This window comes from Drosophila kikkawai, chromosome 3L (assembly GCF_030179895.1).
Source record: "Drosophila kikkawai strain 14028-0561.14 chromosome 3L, DkikHiC1v2, whole genome shotgun sequence".
Taxonomy (NCBI): domain Eukaryota; kingdom Metazoa; phylum Arthropoda; class Insecta; order Diptera; family Drosophilidae; genus Drosophila; species Drosophila kikkawai.
Genome location: NC_091730.1, coordinates 24,639,475 through 24,664,578, shown reverse-complemented (window position 1 = coordinate 24,664,578; position 25,104 = coordinate 24,639,475). Strand labels below are relative to the sequence as shown.

Genomic DNA, 25,104 nt, shown 5'->3' with positions numbered 1-25,104 from the left:
TCAACTTTATCGTTTCCAAACCAAAAGAATCTTATAATTCTGAAAACGGTAGATTCTTTTGAAAGTGAAAACCGGAGCAAGCCTGAATACCTTTTGATTTAGTAGTTGTTATCAAAACAAAGCATGCCCCTTTTTGTGCTGTTTTTTATCAAGTTAATAAAAAAATATTTAGAAATCTATTTGAGAACATGGTAAATTCTTTTTAGTTGGATCAATTGGAACACTTCTTAATTTGACTTTTTTGAAAACAAAGATTTTAGAGTACTTTGATTTTTTTTTTTTTTTTTGGCGGTTGACATTTCTGTAGAAATGCCCATATCATATTAACAGTCTTACATTTATAGCTTTACATTTTTCTCTACATCTACAGATCGTTCCTATGGTAACTACATGACAAAATTTGGGGAAAAAAATTAGACAAAATTTGGGGGAAAAAATTTGACAACACATGGGAAAAAAAATAGACAAAATTAAAAAAAAAAAATAGGCAAAATTAAAAAAAAAAATGACAAACAAAAATTTGGGCAAATTTGAAAAAAATATATATTTGGGAAAAAAAAATTTATAAAACAAAATGACAAAATTTGGTTAAAACAAAATTAAGAAATTAACAAAATTTTGGAAAAAAAATTAACAAATTTTTGAAAAATAAAAATGTACATTAAAAAAAATTTCAAAATTTTTCCTCGGTCGAATATTTCCAGCTGAGCTGTTCTCAAAATGTCCCAGCAAGTCTTACGGGTTTTTTAAAACCAAGACCACCTTATGGTTCTTATCAGAATATTAACAAGATAAAAACAAAAGCCACCCAAAATTTGCCAAGTTAATGAATCTCCTCATTATATAGTTTAATAAGTCAAGTTAAATGTCAATTTATATTTATTATTAATTTATTTAAGCCCAGACAAAATCCAGAGAAAAACGTCGACTGTTAAAAACATATATAGAACTAATTTTTATTGTGTTTGTTGGTTATGAAATACGTCAAATAGCGTTACATACTAAACTTTTGAAACTGTATAGAACGAATCAAATGGCAATGAATTTAAAACCAAGCAAGGTCGCCGATCGATCCACCTTCTTTAAATTAAAAGCTCGGGAATAGTCAATAATATATGTGGGCCAAGGAAACGTTAATTAGCGCGTTGCTATCAGTACACACAAAAAGATACATATCTGAGAACGAATCGGTTTCCTGTTATAGCATAGGGCGTTGTAGATATGATGTTATGCCTCTCCTCTCGTATGAATGTACTTAAGTAATTAATGCTAATCGTAAGTCATGCTGCTCATACATATTATTGTAATGGCAGTTTGTAGCAACGACGACACCGACGCGCAAACAGCCCTTACGTATACCGAATTGGGGGCAGGGCGGGCGCACTATATAACTAAATCAGCATCCAATATCTATCCGTCTCGCACATACATCAATTAGCTACGGCTTACGATCTTCTTAAGTCATATTCCACGAGGACGAAGACGAACTAGAAGAGCTATCGTCGCTCTCAGTCGTTGCGTTGCTGCCGTTGGGCTTGGGCCCCCAAATTCTGACAGTAGCGTCGTCGCTGGCGCTGGCCAGGAGGGACGGGTACACAGGGTTCCATGACACACAGTTGACCGTTTTGGTGTGACCGGCCAGTTTCGCCAGTGGTTCCTCGCGCTTAATGTGCCAGATGTAGACCACCTTATCCTCGCTACCGCTGGCCACAAAGCTCTCGTTGACGCCGCCAAAGCAGGAGTGGATAGCAAAGTTGCTTTGCCGGATACCCTGAAAACGACGTACCAAGCACTTGTCCTCTATGTCCCAAAGATGAAGCCCTTGGTTCGAAACGTTCAGCAGCGCCAAACGGTCGGCGGAGTTTATGCTGAATGTCATGATGGGATGTGGCTCCCTCAGAATATCAAAGTCTGAGCGCGGACTGTCGAAGTTGTACCTAAACCAAAATAAAAGCAATCGTTATTATCGTCCATCTCAGTTTGAAGTTTAAAATCTTTCTACGTTGTTCCTATGCAAATCTAATGAAATTGACAGTCTAGCTCACCCTCTGATACGGTAGTGATTATCTGCCGCTAAGATCGTCTTGTTGTCAGCTCGAAAGGCTATGCTGTTGACGCGAACGCCCTCCCAGGAGTCCACAATAGTGCCGTTCAGGTCGCAGAGGTAGAGCTGACCCTTCTGGCCGCCGCACACGAAGCGAGCGCCATCGCGACTGAAGGCACCGCAGGCCAGGCTGTCCTCCAGCGACTGCGAGAATTTGACAACCAGCTTGCCGTCGTCCACGTTCCAGATGTACAGTTCGTGCGAATCCTCTGTGCCGCCGACGAGAATGAGCTTTGAGTCGGGACTCCAGCTGACGAAGCTAACGCTGAGCTGGGCCTGACCGTCGAGCACGCGCCGGTGCTTAAGCGTTAGCTTGTACGGATCAACGTCCCAGATAATCACAGTAGAGTCCTTGCTGCCCGTGGCCAGCTTGAGGCCGTCGGGTGAGAACTTGCAGAACCATACTTCGTCGCAGTGGTCAGTGAGAATCTGGATGGTTTGCATGGGAAAGCCGTCTGTGGTGCAGCAGTGGTCGGTAAGGAGCGACACCGTCTGCAGATTCGTCTCCCACGCCATGTCGTGGCAGGGGCAGTGCTGGCTCTGCAGCTCAACGGCCTGCTGCAGCAGGGTGCGTAGGCGTCTCGGTGACATCATTACCGACGGCGGCATGAACGTTTGCAGCCGCTCCATGACCAACGCTCTGGACAGGATGCCCTTGCCCTCCCACTTGGCGCGCTGGTATAGGTCCTGGTTGGTGGAACACATCATGTACGAGGAGAGCTGGTGCACCCGCGATATGTTGTGCTGCAGGGGCGTTAGCTCGCTGCGGAGAACATGCAGTGCATCCAAGGGATTGCCATCGTCCAAATGCTCTAAATACTTTTGTTCCAGTAGTATGAACTTCATTTCGGTGATCGTTGACAATTTTCCATTATCTATCAGTGGCTCTAGGTCCTGCAATAATTGGAAATTGTGCATTGAAATGTAATTAGATTGTTTCTCTTTTCTGGTAGGGCTCAAGCCTTGTGTGTAACTTGTAACTTTTCTACTTTTTACACATTTTCACCTAATCTGAGACATGGCCATTTAGTATTATTTAAGAATTTCGTGTTTAATTTATTAAAATCGGACAACTATAAGCATATAGGAACGATCGGTAGATGTAAGGTAAGATTTAAAAATTTGAATGTAAAACTGTTTATATAAATGTAATGAAAGTTGTTATTACTTGGTTTTTGTTCATCATATATAATTATAATTTCTATTATATAAGATACTTAAAAAATATTGGTTTTTTATACGATTTAAAACAATATGTTTTTGAAATTTTATCAAAAACAAATGTTTATATGCTCTCTATAAATGTATATCTTTTGTATATATCTCATGTTAGGTTTTCTTTTAATTTGACCAAAAAGGAATCGATTCTTAATGATCAAATTGCAAGAGTATACAAACTTCGGGAGCCGAAGTTAGCTTCCTTTCTTGTTAAGAAGACAACACAGGTCCACAGCTTTGGAACCAAGAACCGGAATATAGTATATTCAATATTCTCTTCTGAAAGTTTTTGATGCTCTGAACTCAAATCCGGTTTTGGTTTTGGGTACTTTTTAGGGAGCTGTAACTTCGTTACGCTTTATTATTTCTAAACAGTCGGTACGTCATCCTTAAAAACCGTTTTTGCCCATAAAATAAGGAATATTAATCTATCGTTATTTTTTCATATATTTATGAGTGTATCGAATATGACAAATATCAACATAAATTTTAAATCGACATCTTCGATATCCCAAAAAGTCGTAAAGATATTTCCAATTTTGTAAAACTGCTTTTGAAATGAAAGAACAGTACTCCATGATAACGTAACGATCGGATTAAAACTATAGATCGTATAAGATTTAAATCGCATCAAAAGTTGCTAAAAACCGTTTTTGTTGCACTTTTAAAATGAAATGTCTGCCGTATAGGCAATTTTCTAAGACCGAATTTAGGTTCAGTCCCTCCAAAAACCTCCAGAAAAGTATATTCTGGTTCTTCGTTGTGCTTTTTTTTAAATTTTGTTGGCCTGTGGAATATAGCGTTCTTTAAAATTAATTTAATTATATGAGACCATAGATAAATATTCAGTCAGTTGTAGTTTTGAGTACGCAAACCATCGGCACATCACACAGTTTATGAATTACATTTACCTTGAGGTCCGAGTCAGCTTTGGACCAGTCGCCCATTAAGACATGCTCTCGGAACTTGGTGGCAGAAGGGTGCTCCAAATAGCAGCCAGATTCAACCATTAGCGTCTTGACCGACTTGTCGAGGCCAACGTCGTGCAGATACTGACCGATCAGCCGGATGATCTCCTGGTTGGATTTGTCAAGCTGCACGCCGCTGTAGCTAGTGTTCTCGCGATTGTTCTCGCCATCGACGACAATACAGCTGCTACTGCCGTTGTTATTGACGGCAAATCCATTGTGTTTGGCGTCGTGGCCGTTGGTGGCGGCGCTGCTGCCCGAAGGATTCTCATCTCCGATACCGGCGCTGTCATCGCCGCTACCGCTGCCGACGCCCTCGCGGGCCACGTTCTCGACACTGCTGCCTGAGTTCAAAGCGGAGCCTTCTAACGGCCTAGAGCAGGAGCCGCTCGATGTGGAAGTGGTGCTCTGCATGTTCGGTCCAGTACTATTTCTTGCCTCGGAGACGGATGTATTGCTGTTGCTGCTGCTGCTACTACTATGATCCCTTGGCCTCTTATTGGTATCTGTCGATTTCCGGGTTTGCCCTCTGCTGGGATTTCCCGATGTTTCTGCGCTGAAGCCAGTCGCAGTGGAGTTCACTTGGTGCTGTTGCTGTAACTGCTGGGCCGCTCTCGACGTGGATGCTGCCGCATCTACTGATCCAGCGGCAGTGGCGGGGGAAACGGACAAGGATGTGGAGCCTCCTGAGCGACGACCCCTTTTGCGCGGCGGCTGGTCCTCGGAAGAGGCACCAGTTGCAGCTGCCTTTTTGTTGTTTCTATCAATTTTGAGTCCTTTGCGAACCGCACAGCAGCAACAACCAGACTCTGCCCCCGGCGCAGCCTCTCTACAATGTCACTGGTGAGCGCCTCCAACCTGGATCCGATGCCTGAGACGGGCCTAGGCGGCCTTTGTTGTCGATTTCACGAGGGGTATCAGCGTGATTACGGCTCCGTTTCTGGCAGTTGATAGCACTCACTGATTGTAATTCGTTCTACGACCTGCGGAGAAGGTAATGTTATACACATTACATTATATATCAGCAACTTTGTAAAATTGCAGTATATGTACATACACATGTTTATAATCTACGTAAACTTTGGTGGGGTGCACAAAGGGAATACGTAAAGCTTCTGAAATGCATTCTTATCTCACTTTGGTGTTGGTCTCGTTAAACGAATATCTATGCCTTGAGAACCAAATCAATGAAGCCACAGTACTTTGTGAAGGGTATTCGCATTCGGATATTTTACTTTAGATGTAGAATCTACATACATCCCTAGCTGTTCGCTGCACAGTCGCGTACAAAATTATTGGTTATGTATCTTCCCAGCAAACAAACAGTGGACTTAGTGCGGATGGATCCGAAAATGTCCGCTAAAAATATTAAAGACGGACAAAGATTCGGATTTTCCGCTAAATGCTCAAAAACGGACGGGCAAATGGATGAATAGCGGACGAGTATCGCGAATTCTCATGATTATACGCGATAATGATATCGTAAAAGGTCCGCAATCGAAATCTTATTCGGATTCCGAAAATGATAGCCACAAACCCCAGGACAGGTCATTTACTGTCTTATCGTTCTTGAGCCTAAAATCGGACGTTTTGTCTGCCTGAGATCCGTACAACTTCCGTTTTTTATATTTTTTACGAAGTTGTTGTCTACTGGGATTCTTTAAATCATTAATCAGTTGTGAAGATGATACTTATTTTTTAAATTTTATACAATTATAAAAGCACAATAAGTATTAATGAAATGCTTAAAAAGTATGGGGACTTTTCTTGATGTATTTCGTGTTCTTTTCAGCTGTAGATTTTTGGTTCCTCAGTGAAAACTGGTTCACCCACGCACACCACCAACGGAAAATGCACCCCTATATCAGACAATGGAATCGAAAATTGAAAATGTTTCCTTATTTCTAACGAAATAGTTTTGGAAGCCAAAGAGATAATCAATATATGTACATATGTATATGTGCTGAAATGTTAAACCCATTTTTAAATATTGCTGCCAATATACCCCAACGAAAGTGAGTAACCCAATTTTATAACCAACCGAAAAGAACTACGTCTTAAAAGACAGCAACTAAAAATTGCACTTTTTGAAAGTATATGCAGGTTTTAAGGAAATATAAAATGTAATCTGAAACAGCCATACTTCCGCCCCCGACTGTGTGGCTCGTATTAATCAACTTTGCTTTGTTTTCGGTACAAAGAAAACGAAAAATACATCTATTTACATACACGCACACACATTGTTGTTCTCCTTTCTTTCCAAAATGTCTGCACGCCTTCTGCACCCAGGTCTTGTGTCGAGGGTTTTTAAAGTACTTCAAAAACTTGCTAATTTGTGCAGCAACCCAGCTGTCTAAGGTTCGCTAATACACTTCACTTTCCACTCGCATTTCTCTTTTGGCCTCCCAAGTGCATCGTAATAATCATCGTGTAGGTATATAAACATATGTATGTATGCGTGCATTTGCACTTTTCTTGCGCCTGGCCGTGGCTTCTAAAATGGCGCCGTATTCACTTTTCCCTGCTGCTGCTTTGTTCCCGACGACAACGACGCAACGTTGCAACGCCCTTCGCATGTGGCACAGAGGAGCGCGTTGCAGAATCTTAACAACTTCGCGTCGCGGGCAGCACAAAAATGTGTAAAAATAAAGAAAATTTCCAACATGGAAAACCATTTAATCAGCTGTTTTGGGTTAGATTGGCAGGCCTCCTTCGATCAAGAGTCTGGCAGCACTACCCGTTTTGAATAAGTTGGCAGTTCTTTTATTGTGTTTGTTGTGAGACTGCGGAAAAAATTTAATTTTAATTTTAATTTTTATTTCTGCCAAATAAAGCAACAAAATGGGCACCAAACGACCCAATACAAGCGTGGTACTTGCCCAGGAGTCAAAGCGCAGTAAAAGCGACCTGGTGGCCTACACAAATCGGGACAAAGCGCTCCTGGAGTCGGTAAGCGTGGTGGCAAGAAGAAGCATTTTAAGAGTTTCCCCAAGAAAATTGTTTATTTGTACTTTTATTGTTAATTTTAAGGTGTAAGGCGTACTTCCAACCTGCAGGCGCCCATAATGCAGCTAGAGGGACATGAGGGCGAGATCTTTACCACAGAATTCCATCCCGAAGGCGAGTTACTGCTCTCCTCCGGCTTTGATAGGCAAATTTGTGAGTGAAATTTAAGCCAAAAATTGTTTATAGTTTATATTAATTATAAATTTATTCCAGATATCTGGCAGGTTTACGATGACTGCGAGAACGTTATGGCCATGTCGGGACACAGTGGCGCCGTAATGGAGGCTCACTTTACGCCCGATGGCTCGCACATCTTTACCTGCTCCACGGACAAGACCCTAGCTATTTGGGACATTGTCACCGGGCAGCGTCAGAGGCGTTTCAAGGGTCACAGCAACTTTGTGAACAGCGTCCAGGGCTCGCGACGTGGCCAGCAGCTGCTCTGCTCGGCAAGCGATGATCGCACCATCAAGATTTGGGATGCCCGAAAGAAACATGCTGCCCACACACTCGAATCACCGTACCAAGTGACATCCGTGTGCTTTGGCGATACCGGAGAGCAGGTCATAAGCGGTGGCATCGATAACGAAGTCAAGATTTGGGATATACGAAAGCATACTGTACAAGCTGCCCGGACACAATGGCAGCGTCAATGATGTGGATTTTAGTCCAAAGGAGCCGCTTATACTCTCCGGCTCCAGCGATAAGACCTTGTATCTGGGCGAGATTGACGATTGACGACGACTGGCAGATGAGCCCGAGATGCATGCTCTCTTGGACACGCCTTTGGAGAGCAAGTAGAGTTCGGTTTAAGGATTAAATATAACAAAATAAACTATTTTAGCAATAAATCTTGGTTGCTAAATGCTAAAAATTGTGTTATTGAACTACAAAACGTGGCAACTTTACTTTTAATTTATTTCCCAGAAGAAAGAGCTTGCTGATAACAACAATCGAAGGCTAGTAATTGCAAGGCCCATGACTCACAGCGTGAAATAAATATTGAAAGCATTAAAAACATTACATTTTAAATTTGAGAGGCGTTATTATCACAAATAAGTTTTATTTTGGATTGATCAATGGGTTTTTAAATAAGTTACAATTCGTTGCTGCTGCTACGGCTGCCTGCGGTGGTGAATAATGATGCTTTGTTTTATATTTTTTTATTTCCTTTTCAGACGGGCAAAGCACTTGTCGAGGCCGAAACGCTCGTCTTGAAGAGCTGACCAAAGAACTTGAGACCCGTTGCCCCGCCGGGCACCATGCCCAGGATCATAAAGAGCAGGGCTATTATCTGGGCCACTGCAAATAGGACCGTAAAGGCCGTGCTCTTGGCCACCAAAGCGCAGTACAGCGTCAGCAGCAAACAGAAGCTGTAGGAGAGCGAGGTCAATAGCCGCTGCTTGGAGAACATCTGTCGAAGAAAGGCGCCAAAGCCGGAGAGGAAGCAGAAGCTGAGGATGAAGAACAAGCTGCCCAGGGTGTACAGCAGGGCGAACTTTCTCGCTTTCAGGATCAGAACGGGAATGTAGAATGTGGAAAGGGTCATGCACAGCCCGCCCATGCCCAGGCAGGCCACAAAGCCCACGATTCGCTGCAGGCGAGACTGTAAGTAGCGGGGATTTTTTAATTATTATACATTTGAAGCAATAGATTATATATTCGTTAGTTACCAATTTGGGGCAACAGGAATCCTGGGTGTCCTTCAGCCAGCTATTTTGAACCTCCGGCTCTGCGCCCTTGGAGAAAAATCCTAAACTGGGCACTTTCAGTTGTGGCAGCTTGACATTGAAGCTCTTCTTCTGGTCGCTCTGCAGCAGCAGGTATTCGTCCAAGTCAGACTTTAAACTACTCATCTTTCCACGGAATATTCTTGTATCATGTAGGAATTAATGCAAATATTATATATGATTTCGTCAGATAAAATGATTTAATAAAATGATTTCGTGTCTATAAAATCTTTTAAATTTTAAATTCCCTTTTTCGGAGTTCTAAAAGTTATTTAAATGTATTATTTAAAAAATGCAGGATATGTCTCCGTCTAACCTATCTACTTAGTTCCAGTTCTCTCGCTGTGATGAAGAGACTAAGAGTAAGATCTTCAAAGAGCGAGCCGCTGGCCACGCAGCTATTCCTTATGGTCTCTCTGGCCCTTCGGGTTGGCAATGATGACCTCCAGTCTCCCCCACCTCGCTATCTCTCTCTATTCCACACCACCTAAGAGGTTGAGAGGATGGCGCGCATTTTTTAACGTGGTGTCCCCAGTAGGCATAATCCACGTGTTAGTTAGAAAATGAAATTATTAAGAGAGGAAACAAAGTATAGGATAGTGAAAACCTACGCCGCACGATCTTGGCACTCGAAGAGTGCTATAACTCCAATAATGGAGGTGAAAAATTTCAAACCGTGTGTATCCAGGTACTCGGGGGGGATTTGAAGTTGTTCTATTGCGTGGCGCAAACCAAGTCTCCACATGAGGCCTGCATCCTCAAGAGAGTCATTTCTCGCAAATGTGGCTAGAAAACATTCAGCTTCTGGGAAAATTGAAAAGAAGCGTTTTGAAACTTTTTTTATTTGTTGGATTTCTTCCAGTACAATGCGTTTGCCTCTTTCATTGTACATTTGGAGAGCGTGTTGCTCAATCGCATTTAGTTCAGAATGTATTCGACTTTTGGGGAAAGTGTAATGGTAGAGTTTATCAAAAAGAAATCTACAATTTGCAAAATATGATTTTGCCAAAATGTTGATACAGTGCTTATAGTCCCAAAGAATAGGGATTTCTGGGCTAATATCAAATTTGCCAATATTTATTTGGCTGTGATCGGAAATCACGGCCAACAGAAGTTTATCCAACTTCAATATTTTTAATTGGTCTAATACATATTGTATAGAATGAAATTGCATCGAATGGGAATAATGAAGAGAAGATATTTCGGCAAAACATATCTGAAACTTCAACCCATCGAAGGACTGCAGGGCAATAGTGAAAGCAACGAATTTTTTTACGCCAATCTGAAAAAAAATAAAAAGAAAATATTATTTATTAAGAATAAATAATATTCATAAATTTCAAGAATTTAATTTTATATATGTAAAAAAAAAATCATCAACAATTCATCAGCCTTTCATCAACAATTCATCGATGAAATGTTGTTGATGAAAGCCTAGGACAGTTTGTAGAAACGCCGAAAACGCCGAATAACGGCGAAGCCGTTCGCCGAATATACCGGCAGGGTATAAATAAGAGACGCACACACACACACACACACGCGAGATGTAAAGTGGCTACGCGAAGCTGACACAAATGCAACAACAACGCGGCGCCAAAAAATTAACAGCAACAACGTTGATGAATTTGTTCTGCAGGGATATAGTCGTCCGATCCGGCCCGTTCCGACTATATATATTCAGATAGCTTAAAACCGAGCGACTAGTCGAGTCGAGTAAAACCGACTATATCACAGATCAGATATACACCAACACAAACACCAACACGCAGCTTTTTTTGTGCCCTTTAGTTTTACTTTACTTTCTTTTCTTTTCTTTTTTTTCTTACCACTGGCATGAAGAGACCGTCAACAAGGAGGAAAAAGGGCTTTTCCCACCCCCCCAATGTGTTGACGGTATTCACTGTATTCCGAGTAAGATCTGTTGAATTTTTAGCCAGATCCATAAGCACATTTATATGCTGGTCAAGCATATCAGCCGAATAATTATTTTTAAGAAAGGGTAGGCATTTAATAACTGGTATTAAGTCCGTACTCCAATCTTTTTCAATAGAAGCAGAAGCAGAAGCTTCAGAAGACACAGAAGACACAGACACGTCCATTTTTGATTCGAGTTAGCGCAAGTTTGCGCGTTTGACGCTAGAGAAGGGGGAATGGGAAGTTGCTTATCGATATGTTTTTACAATTATATTTTACAACACTGCTCCTGCCCGCTAAAAGCGTTATCTGGATTCGTATTCGTCTTAAGGATTCTATTAATTATGTCGAATAAAAAGTTGCGCGTTACTATAGAGGGAAGTAGAGAGGATGTAGTCTACTTCCTCGCATCCCGGCCGTTTCAACAAAGTGCAGGGATGCAGCAGCCCGATCAGCCTGCATCGCCATTGGTGAAGTTTGAGTGGCAGCGCTTGGCGTCTTCGAGAGCGTCTTCTACGGCCTTGTCGGCATACAGCTCGAGATCGCCACCGCCCATGCCCGAGTTGGAGGTCGCAGAGTCACCCTTGGCCAGGGATGTGCCGAGAGCGTCTTCGAGAGCGTCTTCTATGGCATTATCGGCATACAGCTCGAGATCACCACCGCACATGCCCGAGGCTCAGCCTCAGCCTGTATCGCCATTGGTGGAGTTGGAGGTCGCAGAGTCACCCTTGGCCAGGGATGTGCCGAGAGCGTCTTCTACGGCCTTGTCGGCATACAGCTCGAGATCGCCACCGCCCATGCCCGAGTTGGAGGTCGCAGAGTCACCCTTGGCCAGGGATGTGCCGAGAGCGTCTTCGAGAGCGTCTTCTACGACCTTGTCGGCATACAGCTCGAGATCACCACCGCACATGCCCGAGGCTCAGCCTCAGCCTGTATCGCCATTGGTGGAGTTGGAGGTCGCAGAGTCACCCTTGGCCAGGGATGTGCCGAGAGCGTCTTCTACGACCTTGTCGGCATACAGCTCGAGATCGCCACCGCCCATGCCCGAGTTGGAGGTCGCAGAGTCACCCTTGGCCAGGGATGTGCCGAGAGCGTCTTCGAGAGCGTCTTCTACGACCTTGTCGGCATACAGCTCGAGATCGAGTGTATACCGACCTCGAGCTTATTATCGAGCACCGACGACCTCAAAAGGGAGATTTGTCGAAAACGTGTCATTTACCAGTTCGCGGCAATGCTCGGTTTGCGGCTTTTTTGTTAGGACATTCGCAGAATTCGACGAACACAAATGCGCAGAGAATATTTTTAGATGCGATTTCGACGGGTGCAATTTTAAAGCATCCACCAGACATGGTGTTAAAGTGCACAAAATTGTTCATGGTGTTAAAGTGCACAGAAAAAGCGTTGTTCATGCTCCGTGTTATGTTCCGTGCTTACCGGACATAACCGGTAAGATTATTTAAGAGTTTAAATTGTAAATGTATTCTTATTTTTATATTAATTTATGTATTTCTTCAATTTATTTCAGAAATTTATAACCTAAGCGAATACATGAGTGGAAAAGCCGCACTCCAAAAGAAGGCTGTGGAGACGTCGAACGTCGTATTCACAAAGCCTCCCAGCACCCGCGATGCCTGCGAGCTTCCAGACCTCGAAGACATGTTGGAGGAAGGCCTTGGGGAACGAGTAGCCCAAAAGCTACCAAGGATTACATAGTAAGTGAACAGGCATTAAAATACTCAAGCCAACTTCAAGGGCAGCTCCCGTGACCATCTGCATCATCCCAAGATGATTATGGGGCGCCTCGTTTGAATATTGTTTATCGCCGTATTAAATATTTTAAATATTTCTTATATTTTCTTATTTTAGAACGAAGACAACTTCCTGGAGACCTCAGTGGGTATTCTTTTGGAAACGGACGTGATTCCGCTATGCCTGTTAGGTCTACTTCAGCCGTTGTCACCGACAATCAGGTAAGTTTTTCAACTAATACAAGAATTTCTCCTTTCAGCTTCAAATAGAAATTATATAATACATATCGTTAATGCCAATGGCAGGATCCGAACCACCATGCTGCCCCTGCAACTGGCTTCCACTTCCAGACTCCCCAGCTCCAATAGCTTGATAGCAAGACAATGCCGGCAGACGGAGTTGGCCAAAACGCAGGAGATCAGCAAGGAGGTCAGCGACACATGCACCGAAATGCTTGCCAGCTGCAGCGCCGTTCGATCTGGGCATGAAGTCGCCGCAATCTTAAAGATACAGCCTGGATCCTTTTTATTTTTTCACATTTATATTTTAAAAATGTTTTAGTGATTTTTTTGCAAATACAAATCAAATGTATTAAATTCAGTTTTGCCATTTTTTATAAAATTTTTAATTTTTTTGCAACGCAGTGGCAACTCGTTACGTCATTTTGCCTGTTCGTTTTTGCAACGCAGTGGCAACTCGTTACGTCATTTTGCCTGTTCGTTTTTGCAACGCAGTGGCAACTCGTTACGTCATTTTGCCTGTTCGTTTTTGCAACGCAGTGGCAACTCGTTACGTCATTTTGCCTGTTCGTTTTTGCAACGCAGTGGCAACTCGTTACGTCATTTTGCCTGTTCGTTTTTGCAACGCAGTGGCAACTCGTTACGTCATTTTGCCTGTCAGTCAGAAAAGCAAAACAAAACAGCGACTGCTGCAATTAGTGTGACCGCACAAAAATACCGACAAATGTTTGGTACTTAAATGCGACTGCTGCAATTAGTGTGACCGCACAAAAATACCGACAAATGTTTGGTTTGCAATCAACGCTAAAAATACTAACCCACGACCGTTCTATTTAAAAATATTATTTTTCTTCGGCCTTTTTTTATTTGTAATATAATGACAGTGAATTTAGCTGAAAACCTTATTTTCTATTACCTCTTATTATTTTTTTTCATGGAAAATAATTTATTTTTGCCGCTGTAAGTGTACCAAGATGTAACTGCCTTTCGAGTTCGAATTGGGAAAAATACCACAAATGGAAAAACCTGTAAATAACATTAAGAATGAATTCAACTATTAAGTTTGCATCACTAACAAGTTATCTTATTTTATTAACGTAAAGCATAGTAATCTAAAAAGAAAAGAAAATAAACAAAAGAATCCAACATTTTAGATGGACATTTTACAAGCTATAAAGGAAAACTCCACAATGAACCCGATTGAACATTTTGTAAAACAACCAAGGAACTACTAATTGATTTAAAATACAATATTTATAATTCATATTTATTAGAATAGGCTTTGAAGTTCCAGAAATGAAGTTAGTCGATTTGATTTCCCTCTTGAGATATTATCATTGGCGATCAGGCTGTAGTTTTGGAGTAGAAATGGTCAACCTATTTACATGGATTACTTGAAGTGAATCAATCGTTTTCAGTCTCACGCACATCATGCAGCTACATATTTAAGTCTGATGCTGTGTGCGTTCAAACATCATATTAAAATACAATCTTATCAAATGCCTGCGCGTATGGGTAAATTAGTACATGGTTTTACTTGATTAATTCATTTATAATTTACACGACTTAAATACTTAATAATAAACTAAACTATTCAATAACCTATCTGTAGTCTATTATTATATAACAATTTCTTTATAATTAAAATGCTAATCTTTAACTTCTTCACTATATATTTATATATTATTTCGTAGCTTTGAAACGTGGTCACCTACAAATCGCTTTCAGCTGTTCCTGATACGAATACGTACATACGATCTACTAGTTTACAATTTTGTTGCTAGAGCTATTGCATTCCTCCGTTCGATTATGCGCGATATCTTCCTTCGTATTGCCAATTTTGGATTCGAAACTTAAAATGGCTAATTCCTATACGCAAAAATATATAAAATTGAACATATGAACCATTGATAAAAATGTGTGCTATGTTTGGTATTATGATAACACTTTGATTATGCAGCACAGCGATCGATCGATTCAGTATGCCCAACATATGTATAAAGCAATTTATAAATATAGCCAAGACTTTATTGATGCTGTCTTAGGGTCGGCAGCGGCTAGAGCAAGTCAAAGTAAACCTATTCCTGGCCCTGTCACAAGGATAACATAATCCCATTGCTACTAGCTACTAGATACGGCTAGTTGTTACTAGTTCCACCAGGAACACTCCTCTCCATCGCGCTCTCTATCGAGCAGCGAGGCGTACAGCAAATGCTAAGCATCTCCCACCATGGCAGCTCCGTGCTGTTGATATTTGGTCGGGGCGATCACCGTCGGTGGCAGCGACTCCTGTTGTTCCCGCAGCTGCCGACGTCGCTTCTTGCTCCACAGCTCGTGGCAGTCCTGCCACGTGGGCAGTTGGGGCGTTGGCATTCTTTAAATTCAAAATAGACATCGTTATCAGACGGTTTGACCCTATGAGACAAAAACGGTGAATACTAACTCGTCGGGGTTGATTTTCTTTAGCCACGGCGACCGGAGTGCATCCTCGGCCGTAATGCGCTTGTCCGGATCCAGATCCAACATTTTGTCGAGCAGGTCTAGTGCTGGTGCTGGCATGAACTCAAAGTCCTCCCGCAGACGACGTCGATGAGTCTTCTTTTGCTTGAGTGTGTAAAACAGCGGCAGCTTGATCACATTCGGCCACACAGCCGGAACTGGTGAGCCGCAAATCTTCGATATGGTCTCCAATTGGGCCATTTCTGCATTGGCCTGGAACAAGGGGCGCTTCACGAATAGTTCACCGAGAATACAGCCGCAGGACCAAACGTCGATCGAAGGTCCGTATCGCTCCTCACCCAGCAACAGTTCTGGTGGTCTGTACCACAAGGTGATCACTTTGTTTGTGTACGGTCGCTCTCGGTCGTCGGCATTATAAAGTCTCGCCAGACCGAAGTCAGCTAGCTTAACTTTACCCCTGCAAGCATAAGGAAGGAATATTTGAATATTAAACGGGATATAAATGCAGTTGGAGCCAACTATTTGAGATAACTTCGATTAATATAAAACTAATGTCAAGGGACCAGAAAATCGTATCCAGCTTTAGAAACATGACGCAAATTAAGTTTACATAAAATTACTTGCGAAATATTTCTATCTAACTTTTCCAGCTGGCTATCTTTAAGTCTTTAGTCAAATATGTATAGAACTCCCTTTTGAAAAGTTTTGTACTCTACAACTTGTCTCTAGTTAGGGCATGTCCATATATTAAGTAATTAACTAGGGGTTGGCTGAGGTTGACTGCGAAATGATTACCTTTGAATATTTATTATTATTTAAATTCAAAGAAAACCAATTTTGTATACTTTTTGGTAACTAAATTTGTTTAGACTTAATTATATAGGGGAAGGTATACAAAATCAACAAAACCGTGATTACCTAATATATGGACAACTCCTTATATAATTACTAGATTCCTGTTCAACCTTGCGAAAGTTCAAGTATTCTAGGATAAATATAGCACTAGCTGCTTAAGGGAACCTCAGCCCCGAAGCTCATTGCCAAAGCCTCTTCAAATCTCCCCACCTGTTGTTCATTAAAATGTTTGAGCACTTGATGTCTCGATGCAGAAAATTCTTCTTGTGGCAATAATTGAGGCCATCCAGAAGCTGCTTCATGATGCTGGCGTTGTTCTCCTCGTTGAAGTCGACCATGCCTGACTCGAGCAGTCCCATCAGATCGTGGTCCATGTATTCGAAGACCAGGTAGAAGGAGCCCTTGTCCTTGCGGAACTCCACGGCATCCTGTTTGTCCGTCACAATTTCGTGAAGATTGACTATGTTGCGATGGTTAAGTTGTCGCAGTATTTTTATCTCACGCACAGCCGTTATCGGAAAGCCTTCCTTCTCATGCTCAAGGCGTACTTTTTTGAGGGCCACCATGTCGTTAGTATGATGATCCCGCGCCTTATAGACCTGCAATGCATACATTTCATACAAATAAATATGTATATATTAAGAGCACTTTTAAACCCGTTTACTAACCTGACCGTAAGTTCCTTCTCCAATCTGTGCAATCATCTCAAACACGTCCACACATCGCTCGCCCCAGTCCCGGATGTTGTTCCTCGAATCCCGGCGATTTAAGATCACTGGTCGACGACGGTTTGTTGGTCCAACATGTCCACTACTTCCGGCCGGAGCATCAAAGTCTTCGGGACTGTCAATGACGTCATCATCGCCGCTTAGCTCCTCGCTGCCGGGGATAACTGGCGGCATGGGAAGATTCAGCAGACTCTTGTTGGCGCCAGCGCCGGTGTTGGCGCTCGGATTAATGTTCTTTTCGTCGGATTCCTTCTTCTTCTGCGCTGGCGATGGAGATCTTGCGTTAACCAGGTCGAGGGCATTCATTCCAGGTGGCAGCGGCAACGACGTTAGGCTCTTCGATTTAAGGCTGTGCTTGGTCGCCGAGACGGTAGCTATAGGTAGCACTGTTTGCTTAATTGGCGTGGAACAGTCCGGGATGTCGGTGCTCGCACTGGGGTTCAAGGCCAGTGCCTCGTTCTCCTTGTTTGGCATGGGAATGTTGTTAAGGTCCACATCTGGTTTATTGCTTCCCAGGACTGCAAGACCGTTTGAGACCGTTGTCGCCGTGGCTGCAGGGGTTACACCACTGGGGACAGATCGGAGGCAGTCCCCAGTGTTGGGCGTATTTCCATCCACAGAGGAACTGTTGTCATTAATTGTAAGTGCTCCGTTGCTGTTGGTGGTGCTATTACTGTTCTCCTCCTGCCGCTCAATGATTTCCTTCAGCGCTTTCTGCCTTTTGTGGCGGTCCTTCACAAGCTCGGCAAATAGACTTGTCTCGCTGATTTTTTTAATGTATTCCTCCCGCTTGTGTTTAAGATCACGCGACGTGGGCGATCGACTACGTGAGCCGGAGCTGCCGCTGCTGGGCGAGCTTGGAGATCTGCGGCGACTGCCTCCCCTAGTTCTCTGGTGTAGCTTTGGTGAGCGACGATGGTGATGGTGATATGAGCTGGAGGCGCCCACAGGTGAAGGCGATGATGCCGTTTCCAAATATCGCGAACTTGTTCGCGGCGATCTTGAGTAGCGATCGGTGGCAGAGGTACCGGTGCCCGAAGAGCGCTTGGACGACCTCGACGCATGGGAAGGCGGCGATCCGGCATTCGCACCATATTTGTGTTTGTGGCTGCTGCCATGTCGAAACGCATTCGTTGTTGCTCCACTGGACGAAAGGCCGCCGACGGGGGACTGTCGATTACGCGGGTGGTGCTGCACACTAGGACTCCTGCAAAAAATATTGAAACCAGAGTTAGTTTAAAAGTTATTACTTTTGACAGTGGATTGAATTTAGAAAACTAAACTCCGAGAGAGTGGAATGCAGCTACCTGGATGACCTCCTGGAATACCGATCCCTGCTATAACGATCGTATTTTCCCGAGTGATGCCTACTATGTTCGAAGCTGCCGCCAATGGTTCCCACATCCCGGCCATCGCTGAACTTCCGTCGCTTGTGGGGCGGCGTGCTCGGATGATGGTTGTAGCGATCCATCTCTGTAACAAATTTTATGATAGTTCAAAAAAAAATGTTTGCCTCGCCATGAAAAAGTTAACCTACCCGGTGAAAGCCGCTTTACTTTTCTGGCATCATGACTGGTTGGACCTGCTGCAGAGTAGCGAGGCTGAAAGCCGTGATCGTGGCTGGAGCGGTGGTGCGTATTTAAATCCTCTTTGTGAGGACTTGGTACATATCGGGAACTGCGAGAATCTCGGGGACCAGACCCACCACCTCCACCGCCGCCGCCGCCACCGCTTGAGGATGTGTAATGTGAATGCGGAGGTGTTCGCGGTGAGTTGCCAAACCTCGGCCCGTTGCCACTAACACGCGTTGAAGGCTGAGGGGAACGATGACGGCTGCTGATTGTCTGCTTATTCGTTACAGTGACCTGCAAATTGCTACCCAGGGCCGCATTGGCCGTTTCCACAGAAGTCGACTCCCCGTAGTAGGTATTATTGCTGCTGTTGGTGCGACGCGCCGGCGGTGGAGTTGCTGGCGAACTGTTCTCCTTGTGGTTGTGTGGGGTAAAGGAGGACGGCCCCGCGCTTACCGTCCGCTCACAGCTTTTGCTCGGAGCGGTAGGCGGCGTGTATCTACGGTCTAGTAAGGCGTTGATGTCATCGTTATCCGACATTGAATCAATACTAGAGTACGACTTGGCCCGCTTCTTTTTTCGCTTCTTCGACTTCTTCTTGGACTTGTGTTTGTGCTTGTCCTTCTTTTGCTTCTTGCGCTTTTGCCGTTTCATCTCCGCCTCCAGCTCGTCTGTGTCAATGGAATCGCTGGACATGTAGATCTCTCGGCCCCACAACTCCCCTTTGGATGTGTTGGAGACCTGTGAGGGATCCTCCCGATGATTTGGTGACGTTTGTCTCGATCCGGCCGGAGCGGATTTGTTCGAATCTTCGGGTCGTCTTTTCCTAAAATAAAATAGTTAGGTTACTTGTTTTTTTAATTTCATTTGCTATGCTCATTACTTACCTGTAATTATCATAGCCCTCCTTATCGGGCTTTGGACCAAGACGACTTCTGGGGAATTGATTATCCGTAGCTGGCTTTGGTTTTTTTGTGTTTGTGGCCGCCCCCTTTCCGGAATCGTTTGCGTCCAAATCGCCGGTCTCCGGATCTGAAAAGTCCTCCGAGCTGACGTCCGAGTACTCCACAAGTGCGGTCGCTGCGGCGGAGGATGCATGCATCGTAGCGTCTTCGACGGATAGGATCGGAGCACTCGAAAGAGCCGCAGACACCCCTCTCAGCGCACTGCGGTTCGTACACGTATTCTTTTGTAATCGCAAGACTCAATATTCACTCGTTCTGCGGCAAAGTCCTGTACATCCAAGTCCGTTCAACTTTACTGTGTGATTTTCCACAGGAGCAGCAGTACCAATTTTATTTACATCGCCGACAAGCACATATTCGTGTGACGTTTTCTTTACATGATTATCGCGGCGATATGTGCCAATTTACGAAGCTGCACTCGCATAGACAACCACGGGGCTCGGCACTTTGCTGCACGTCTAGTTTAATAGTCGATTTAAGGTTCGGTTCCCACTAAAATTAACATTAACAAAATTTATAACTTGTCATTTTAAGGTTATAATGAAGTGGCAAGTGTGACCAAGAAACTTAGAAAAATTAATCCTTCAGTAGGGTGAAATGCAAGAGAATGCGTGTTCTCCTGCAACAGATATTATAGACCACAAACAACTCTGGTCAGTCTAAAGATTGTCGGAGATAATACGAAATTTATTTTATACAAAATAAAAGGATATATATATAAACACTAATGAAGTGGTTGAACTCTGACAGATGTCAACGCCAAACGAAATTAAATTTAGGAGAAAAAAATTGTTCAGTTCTCAAAACCCTTAAAACATCGTACAATTTAGAAAATTGACTATTAACAACTGAATGCCAAGGAACATCGTCATCTAGAATAAAAGATTTTGGAGACAAATACAAAAGGATCCCATGTCTTTTGATTGGGTTCCCTATTCATGTATTAGCGATGTATTTAAAAATTGTGTCATTTAATTTTATTAAAATTACGAACAGACAACTTGAAACTTAAGATTTCCGCACGCATTTTCCAGCACTGTTTTAACACTGTTGCTCGTCGGTGACGTATGTGCAAGTCCAAGGCTGTATGCGTGCGAATATGTATTAGGGACACGCACACAACCGCAAATCATGCAAATGTACGTTTGTATGTGGGTCATTTTTATTGTTCTACGGACTTACCAGTTTCTTTCAGTTTTTAATTTCACAAACGGCACTATTTCATAACGTTTGGTCACCGAGAAGAGGGCAATTCGCGATTCTTCGTTTCACAGTCGGCGAACGCACACGCTGCTGCGCTTAAATTATTAAATAACACGACTTTTGCCAGGCTAGCAGGTCTGTCTTGTTTACGCTTTCGGAACGAATTCTTTACGCGAAAATTGCATCTGGTTATTGCAGGCTTTGTGCAGATATAAGAAAGTTGGTTCAAATGCAAGTTGCATGTCTCATTAGGCATTGTTTCCGCAGGAAAACCATTAGAATAGTTTTGCCATGATTTTCTTGCAATGGCTGGCAATATTTTCGGCGATTAATCAGCCAGTGAGCAAGGGCCACTCTGGATTTAGTGCTGGAAAGCGTTGGCCACATATCGATATTTGATTTATTTTCGATATTTTAACAATGTAATAATAAAAATTAATTATTTAAACATAAACGACAAAATGTTTATATATTTATATAGTTAGAGCATTAGGAACTGTATTACTAGAACTACCGAATCCCACAGAAGTACACGTCAGTGTTGCTTAACAGTTCTCCTTGACTGTGTTTGAAAATTGCCCAACACTAACGGTGGCGTTCCCTTTGAAATTTTTTTCTGCTTGTTTGTTTACATGGCTTGGGTTTACAAAATACTTGATAAATAAAAACCTTTTATAGTAATAGTCAGCAGGTATCTAATAAGCAAAGCCAACCATGATCTCCAGTCGGGCGTTTGGAGAAACAATTGAGGTAGGTGTACAGATTCCTTCGGTCTCGGGAATTTTTCAAGCGTTCGCATTACTTGCAGGAGTATGAAGTACAGCACTTGTTGGGCAAAGGCGGTTTTGCCAGTGTCTATAAGGCGAGATGCCTCCGCACTCACCAGGATGTGGCTATTAAGATGGCAAGTTGCTCGAATGGTTCATGCTGGAACTGGTCATTAACCTGTCTTCCGACCCGCAGATTGACAAGAAACTTATTCAGGGCACTGGTCTCACCAACCGCGTTCGGCAGGAAGTGGAGATCCATTCCCGACTCAACCATCCCTCGGTTTTGCAGCTGTACACATTTTTCCAAGACGCCAACTATGTGTATTTGGTGCTGGAGTTGGCCCACAACGGGGAGCTGCATCGCTACATGAACCAGATATCGAGGCCTTTCACGGAGGCGGAAGCTGCGTCCATCCTGAAGCAGGTGGTGGCGGGTCTGCTGTACCTGCACTCTCACAACATCATGCACCGCGACATTTCTCTATCCAACCTTTTGCTCAGCAAGGAAATGCACGTGAAGATTGCCGATTTCGGTCTAGCTACCCAATTAAAGCGACCGGATGAGCGACATGTGACGATGTGTGGCACCCCCAACTATATATCGCCCGAGGTTGTGTCCCGAGTGTCCCATGGACTGCCGGCTGATGTCTGGAGTGTTGGGTGTATGCTGTACACCTTGTTGGTTGGAAGACCGCCCTTTGAAACCGATGCCGTGCAATCCACGCTCAACAAGGTGGTTATGTCGGAGTACCTGATGCCGGCTCATTTGTCTTTTGAGGCGCAGGACCTAATAAACAAGTTGCTGAAGAAGCTACCACATGAGCGCATCACCCTCGAGCAGGTCCTAAGCCACCCATTTATGCTGAAGAGAAGCGATTACAGTGCGAATCGCGGTTATACGACGACTCCGGGAGCATTAAATGTGTTTGGCCAAAGCCTGGAAAGTGGTGATAGTGGAATCCTAACATTTGCCAGCAGTGAGTATTCTTTGGGAAAATTATTTCCAGCATTGATTGCAATTCCACAATTTAGGTGACTCGAGAAACTCTCAACGCCTGCGCTCTGTGGATACCTCAGCGCCGCAGGCTCTTCCCCAAATACGGGAAGAATTCATGCAGGATCATCATCTTCGACCAACTTATGAACAGCCGGCAGGAATATTTCCCCAAAGTGCAGCTGGTCAGGCGGAGCAAAAGTGGTCGGGAAACGCTAATTCCACCCCAGCACTTCATGTGAAAATGGACCTTGTAGAGAAGCCCAGCCTAGCTCGAGTTAAGGAGGAGCGACTTTCGGTGCCACCATTGTGCACGATGAGATTGCTACCGACGCGTTACAAGACCAAGAATGCTATAATGAGTATATTGCGAAATGGCGAGGTGGTTCTTGAGTTTCTGAAATTTCGGCCCAAGTTCAACGAAGATCGCATCACTGACATTTGCCGCATCTCCCACGATGGGCGACGTATCATTATTTACCAACCAGATCCAGGACGGTAAGAAGAGTATTAATTGGTTGTACTAAAAACATTCTAATTGTCGAATCCTTTTTGTAGTGGCTTAGCCGTAAAAGAGCAGCCCCCAGAGCTTCAGATACCAAGTGAGGACTGCATCTACAACTACGAAAGCTTGCCCAGCAAGCACTGGAAGAAATATGTATACGCGGCGCGTTTTGTGGGCTTAGTAAAGAGCAAAACTCCGAAAGTAACATATTTTAGTGCACTGGGAAAATGTCAACTGATGGAGACGATGACTGACTTTGAGATTCGCTTTTACTTGGGAGCAAAGCTGCTGCGGTCTCCCACCGAAGGACTTAAGGTTTACAATGCCAATGGAATGTTATTATCAGATCAGACTTGCTTGGAAGCTCGATCCCTGATCGAGCACGGAAACGAATGCTTCTCGCATTGTGTCACCGTTAGTAATGCCTTGGAAGTGGCTCAGACAAAGGACTCTACGTGCTTTCCAGTCACAATTGGACGGCGTCCAGTCACAGATGTTCAGCCAGGTCAGAAATTTGACGGGCTAAGGGATACCACAAACTTTGCCTATTCGACCCCGAAATCAAATCAGGTAAGCAGGTATTTTTTTTTCTAAGCTTGTTATGGATCTGTAGTTGCACCGATTTTCATTATTGCAGGGTTCAATAAACTTCTCCGTTAGCACTCTTTCGTCGATTCGAAATACAACAGATTTTGGATGCAGTTCCTCGAGATTAAACATGCTAGCTTCTCATCAAAACGTCCCAATAAAACGCGTCAACATTCCTGATATTGGTGTCGCTACTGAGGTAGATATGGCTGTTCCCTTGCACTAAACTATTTCTATTGTAAACTATTCCGTTGCCATTTCAGTTATCCCACGGAGTTGTCCAAGTGCAATTTTATGATGGATCCGTAGTTTCTGTTATACCAGACAACCAAGGTGGCGGCGTGACGTATACACAACCGAATGGAAATTCAACCCATTTTGTGAAAGACGATGACTTGCCCTTCGCTGTCAGAGATAGAATTAGTCAGTTACCGCAGATTCAATTGAGGTTGAAGACGGCTCCCTTACTGGGGAGTGGAAGGAAGATTGAGTACAACAATGCAATGACTCCCAAAACGACAACGCCTTGCTACAATCGCATGCTCATATAACGGAAAATCAAATTAAATATGAAACATCATAGTTATTAAGTTTTAATTAATTTGGTCTACTAAACATTGGTCAACTGTAAAATAAATGAAAATATATTTTATTAACTTCCCTGTAATAACGTGTTTTTACCGCAATAATCATTTTAGCGAACACTAAAAGGAACTTTGAACTAGAACTGGGTATGGTGAGGTCTGCTCTTTTGTTTATAGCATTTTTGACTAGATAATATTTTCAAAAATCTCTTTAAAAAAACAACAATTAAAATACACCAGAAGCCGGAGGTTGTATACACTTGTATGTTGCCATTAGATTAGATTTGATTGAAATCCAATCTTTTTGTGTCGAATGAATCTAAAACCTTACAGTAGAAATATAAAACCTTTATCTATATAAAAAAAACACCGCACTTTTTTTAAATATTTATAGGTTCTTATATAAATTACCGATGGCACCTGTATGATATTGTCGTCCGATTCGTTTCGACTTATTAACTACATATGTACATGCAATAGGAAGAATACTTTTATTTATACTTAAACTATTAATTAGAAAGCTCTACAATTGAGACTTGTTAGCATAGAAATCGATGCTGATTAAAACTATATGTATATATTTTATGGGCTCAAGATGCTCTGTAAACTTCTGTTCAAAATTATAATAACTTACAAGAAAAATAAGAAAATTAATTACCACTGGAAAATAAAGATAATGGATATGACACTATTCTGACAAAATATTTAAAGTTATTAAGATGAGAAATGCTTTTAAAAATATGCAGAATATTTTGATTTCTTTTATATTAAATTTGTATATAAGAAAATTAAACTTAAATATTTAAAAAAAAATTTTTTATCATCAAATTTATAGATATTTACAATATACATACAACTATTGCAGTATTAAGGGGGGACATCTGAGTAACTTTTTTTAAACATCGAATAATTTTTTTTTTTGCTTAAAAAATACTTTAGGGTCGTAAAAATAA

General features: G+C 42.8%; 5 protein-coding genes across 9 annotated transcripts; 2 read left to right on the top strand and 3 right to left on the bottom strand.

Annotated features, from left to right (window-relative positions):
* Nucleotides 1–929: 929 nt before the first annotated feature.
* Nucleotides 930–6,945, bottom strand: LOC108083277 (WD repeat-containing protein 26 homolog). Of its 4 annotated transcripts, none has more exons than XM_017179003.3 (4): nt 6,806–6,945; nt 4,234–5,273; nt 2,046–2,998; nt 930–1,937 (listed from the first exon to the last, which is right to left on the bottom strand). In XM_017179003.3, exons 2-4 carry the CDS (start codon nt 4,702–4,704, stop codon nt 1,457–1,459), a joined length of 1,905 nt encoding a protein of 634 aa, XP_017034492.1. In that variant the 5' UTR covers nt 4,705–5,273; nt 6,806–6,945; the 3' UTR covers nt 930–1,456. The 4 variants fall into 4 exon arrangements, with proteins under 4 accessions (XP_017034492.1, XP_070141179.1, XP_017034491.1 ...); XM_070285078.1 differs by having other exon boundaries at nt 6,761–6,937; XM_017179002.3 differs by lacking the exon at nt 6,806–6,945 and adding an exon at nt 6,520–6,658.
* Nucleotides 6,582–8,170, top strand: LOC108083278 (U5 small nuclear ribonucleoprotein 40 kDa protein-like). Of its 2 annotated transcripts, XM_070285080.1 has the most exons (4): nt 6,582–6,720; nt 7,125–7,239; nt 7,321–7,449; nt 7,510–8,170. In XM_070285080.1, the coding sequence occupies exons 3-4, from the start codon at nt 7,356–7,358 to the stop codon at nt 7,950–7,952; spliced, it is 537 nt and encodes a 178-aa protein (XP_070141181.1). In that variant the 5' UTR covers nt 6,582–6,720; nt 7,125–7,239; nt 7,321–7,355; the 3' UTR covers nt 7,953–8,170. The 2 variants fall into 2 exon arrangements, with proteins under 2 accessions (XP_070141181.1, XP_017034494.1); XM_017179005.3 differs by lacking the exon at nt 6,582–6,720 and having other exon boundaries at nt 7,058–7,239.
* A 169-nt stretch (nt 8,171–8,339) lies between these two features.
* On the bottom strand, nt 8,340–9,207 carry LOC108083254 (vesicle transport protein SFT2C-like). The gene is made up of 2 exons (XM_017178961.3): nt 8,970–9,207; nt 8,340–8,902 (listed from the first exon to the last, which is right to left on the bottom strand). The coding sequence occupies exons 1-2, from the start codon at nt 9,150–9,152 to the stop codon at nt 8,471–8,473; spliced, it is 615 nt and encodes a 204-aa protein (XP_017034450.1). The 5' UTR covers nt 9,153–9,207; the 3' UTR covers nt 8,340–8,470.
* A 5,231-nt stretch (nt 9,208–14,438) lies between these two features.
* Nucleotides 14,439–19,644, bottom strand: Cdk12 (Cyclin-dependent kinase 12). The gene is made up of 7 exons (XM_017178973.3): nt 19,430–19,644; nt 18,509–19,368; nt 18,279–18,444; nt 16,912–18,178; nt 16,454–16,842; nt 15,372–15,845; nt 14,439–15,302 (listed from the first exon to the last, which is right to left on the bottom strand). Exons 1-7 carry the CDS (start codon nt 19,642–19,644, stop codon nt 15,143–15,145), a joined length of 3,531 nt encoding a protein of 1,176 aa, XP_017034462.2. The 3' UTR covers nt 14,439–15,142.
* SAK (Sak kinase) lies at nt 19,574–24,237 on the top strand. The gene is made up of 8 exons (XM_017178974.3): nt 19,574–19,713; nt 21,389–21,460; nt 21,519–21,614; nt 21,674–22,457; nt 22,513–22,972; nt 23,033–23,549; nt 23,617–23,766; nt 23,831–24,237. The coding sequence occupies exons 2-8, from the start codon at nt 21,425–21,427 to the stop codon at nt 24,116–24,118; spliced, it is 2,331 nt and encodes a 776-aa protein (XP_017034463.1). The 5' UTR covers nt 19,574–19,713; nt 21,389–21,424; the 3' UTR covers nt 24,119–24,237.
* The last annotated feature ends 867 nt before the right edge of the window (nt 24,238–25,104 follow it).

What these genes read in the sequence shown, in the direction of transcription:
- SAK (XM_017178974.3), top strand. Translation starts at nt 21,425, where the DNA reads ATGATCTCCAGTCGGGCGTTTGGAGAAACAATTGAG. An exon ending in AATCCTAACATTTGCCAGCA is followed by an intron (nt 22,458 to 22,512) that starts GTGAGTATTCTT and finishes TCCACAATTTAG; the next exon opens with GTGACTCGAGAAACTCTCAA. An exon ending in TACCAACCAGATCCAGGACG is followed by an intron (nt 22,973 to 23,032) that starts GTAAGAAGAGTA and finishes TCCTTTTTGTAG; the next exon opens with TGGCTTAGCCGTAAAAGAGC.
- LOC108083277 (XM_017179003.3), bottom strand. Translation starts at nt 4,704, where the DNA reads ATGCAGAGCACCACTTCCACATCGAGCGGCTCCTGCTCTAGGCCGTTA. An exon ending in AAGCTGACTCGGACCTCAAG is followed by an intron (nt 2,999 to 4,233) that starts GTAAATGTAATT and finishes CAATTATTGCAG; the next exon opens with GACCTAGAGCCACTGATAGA. An exon ending in AATCACTACCGTATCAGAGG is followed by an intron (nt 1,938 to 2,045) that starts GTGAGCTAGACT and finishes ATTTTGGTTTAG; the next exon opens with GTACAACTTCGACAGTCCGC.
- Cdk12 (XM_017178973.3), bottom strand. Translation starts at nt 19,644, where the DNA reads ATGCATGCATCCTCCGCCGCAGCGACCGCACTTGTGGAGTACTCGGAC. An exon ending in GAGGGCTATGATAATTACAG is followed by an intron (nt 19,369 to 19,429) that starts GTAAGTAATGAG and finishes ATTTTATTTTAG; the next exon opens with GAAAAGACGACCCGAAGATT. An exon ending in AGTAAAGCGGCTTTCACCGG is followed by an intron (nt 18,445 to 18,508) that starts GTAGGTTAACTT and finishes AATTTGTTACAG; the next exon opens with AGATGGATCGCTACAACCAT.
- LOC108083278 (XM_070285080.1), top strand. Translation starts at nt 7,356, where the DNA reads ATGCAGCTAGAGGGACATGAGGGCGAGATCTTTACCACAGAATTCCAT. An exon ending in CGGCTTTGATAGGCAAATTT is followed by an intron (nt 7,450 to 7,509) that starts GTGAGTGAAATT and finishes AATTTATTCCAG; the next exon opens with ATATCTGGCAGGTTTACGAT.
- LOC108083254 (XM_017178961.3), bottom strand. Translation starts at nt 9,152, where the DNA reads ATGAGTAGTTTAAAGTCTGACTTGGACGAATACCTGCTGCTGCAGAGC. An exon ending in ATTCCTGTTGCCCCAAATTG is followed by an intron (nt 8,903 to 8,969) that starts GTAACTAACGAA and finishes CGCTACTTACAG; the next exon opens with TCTCGCCTGCAGCGAATCGT.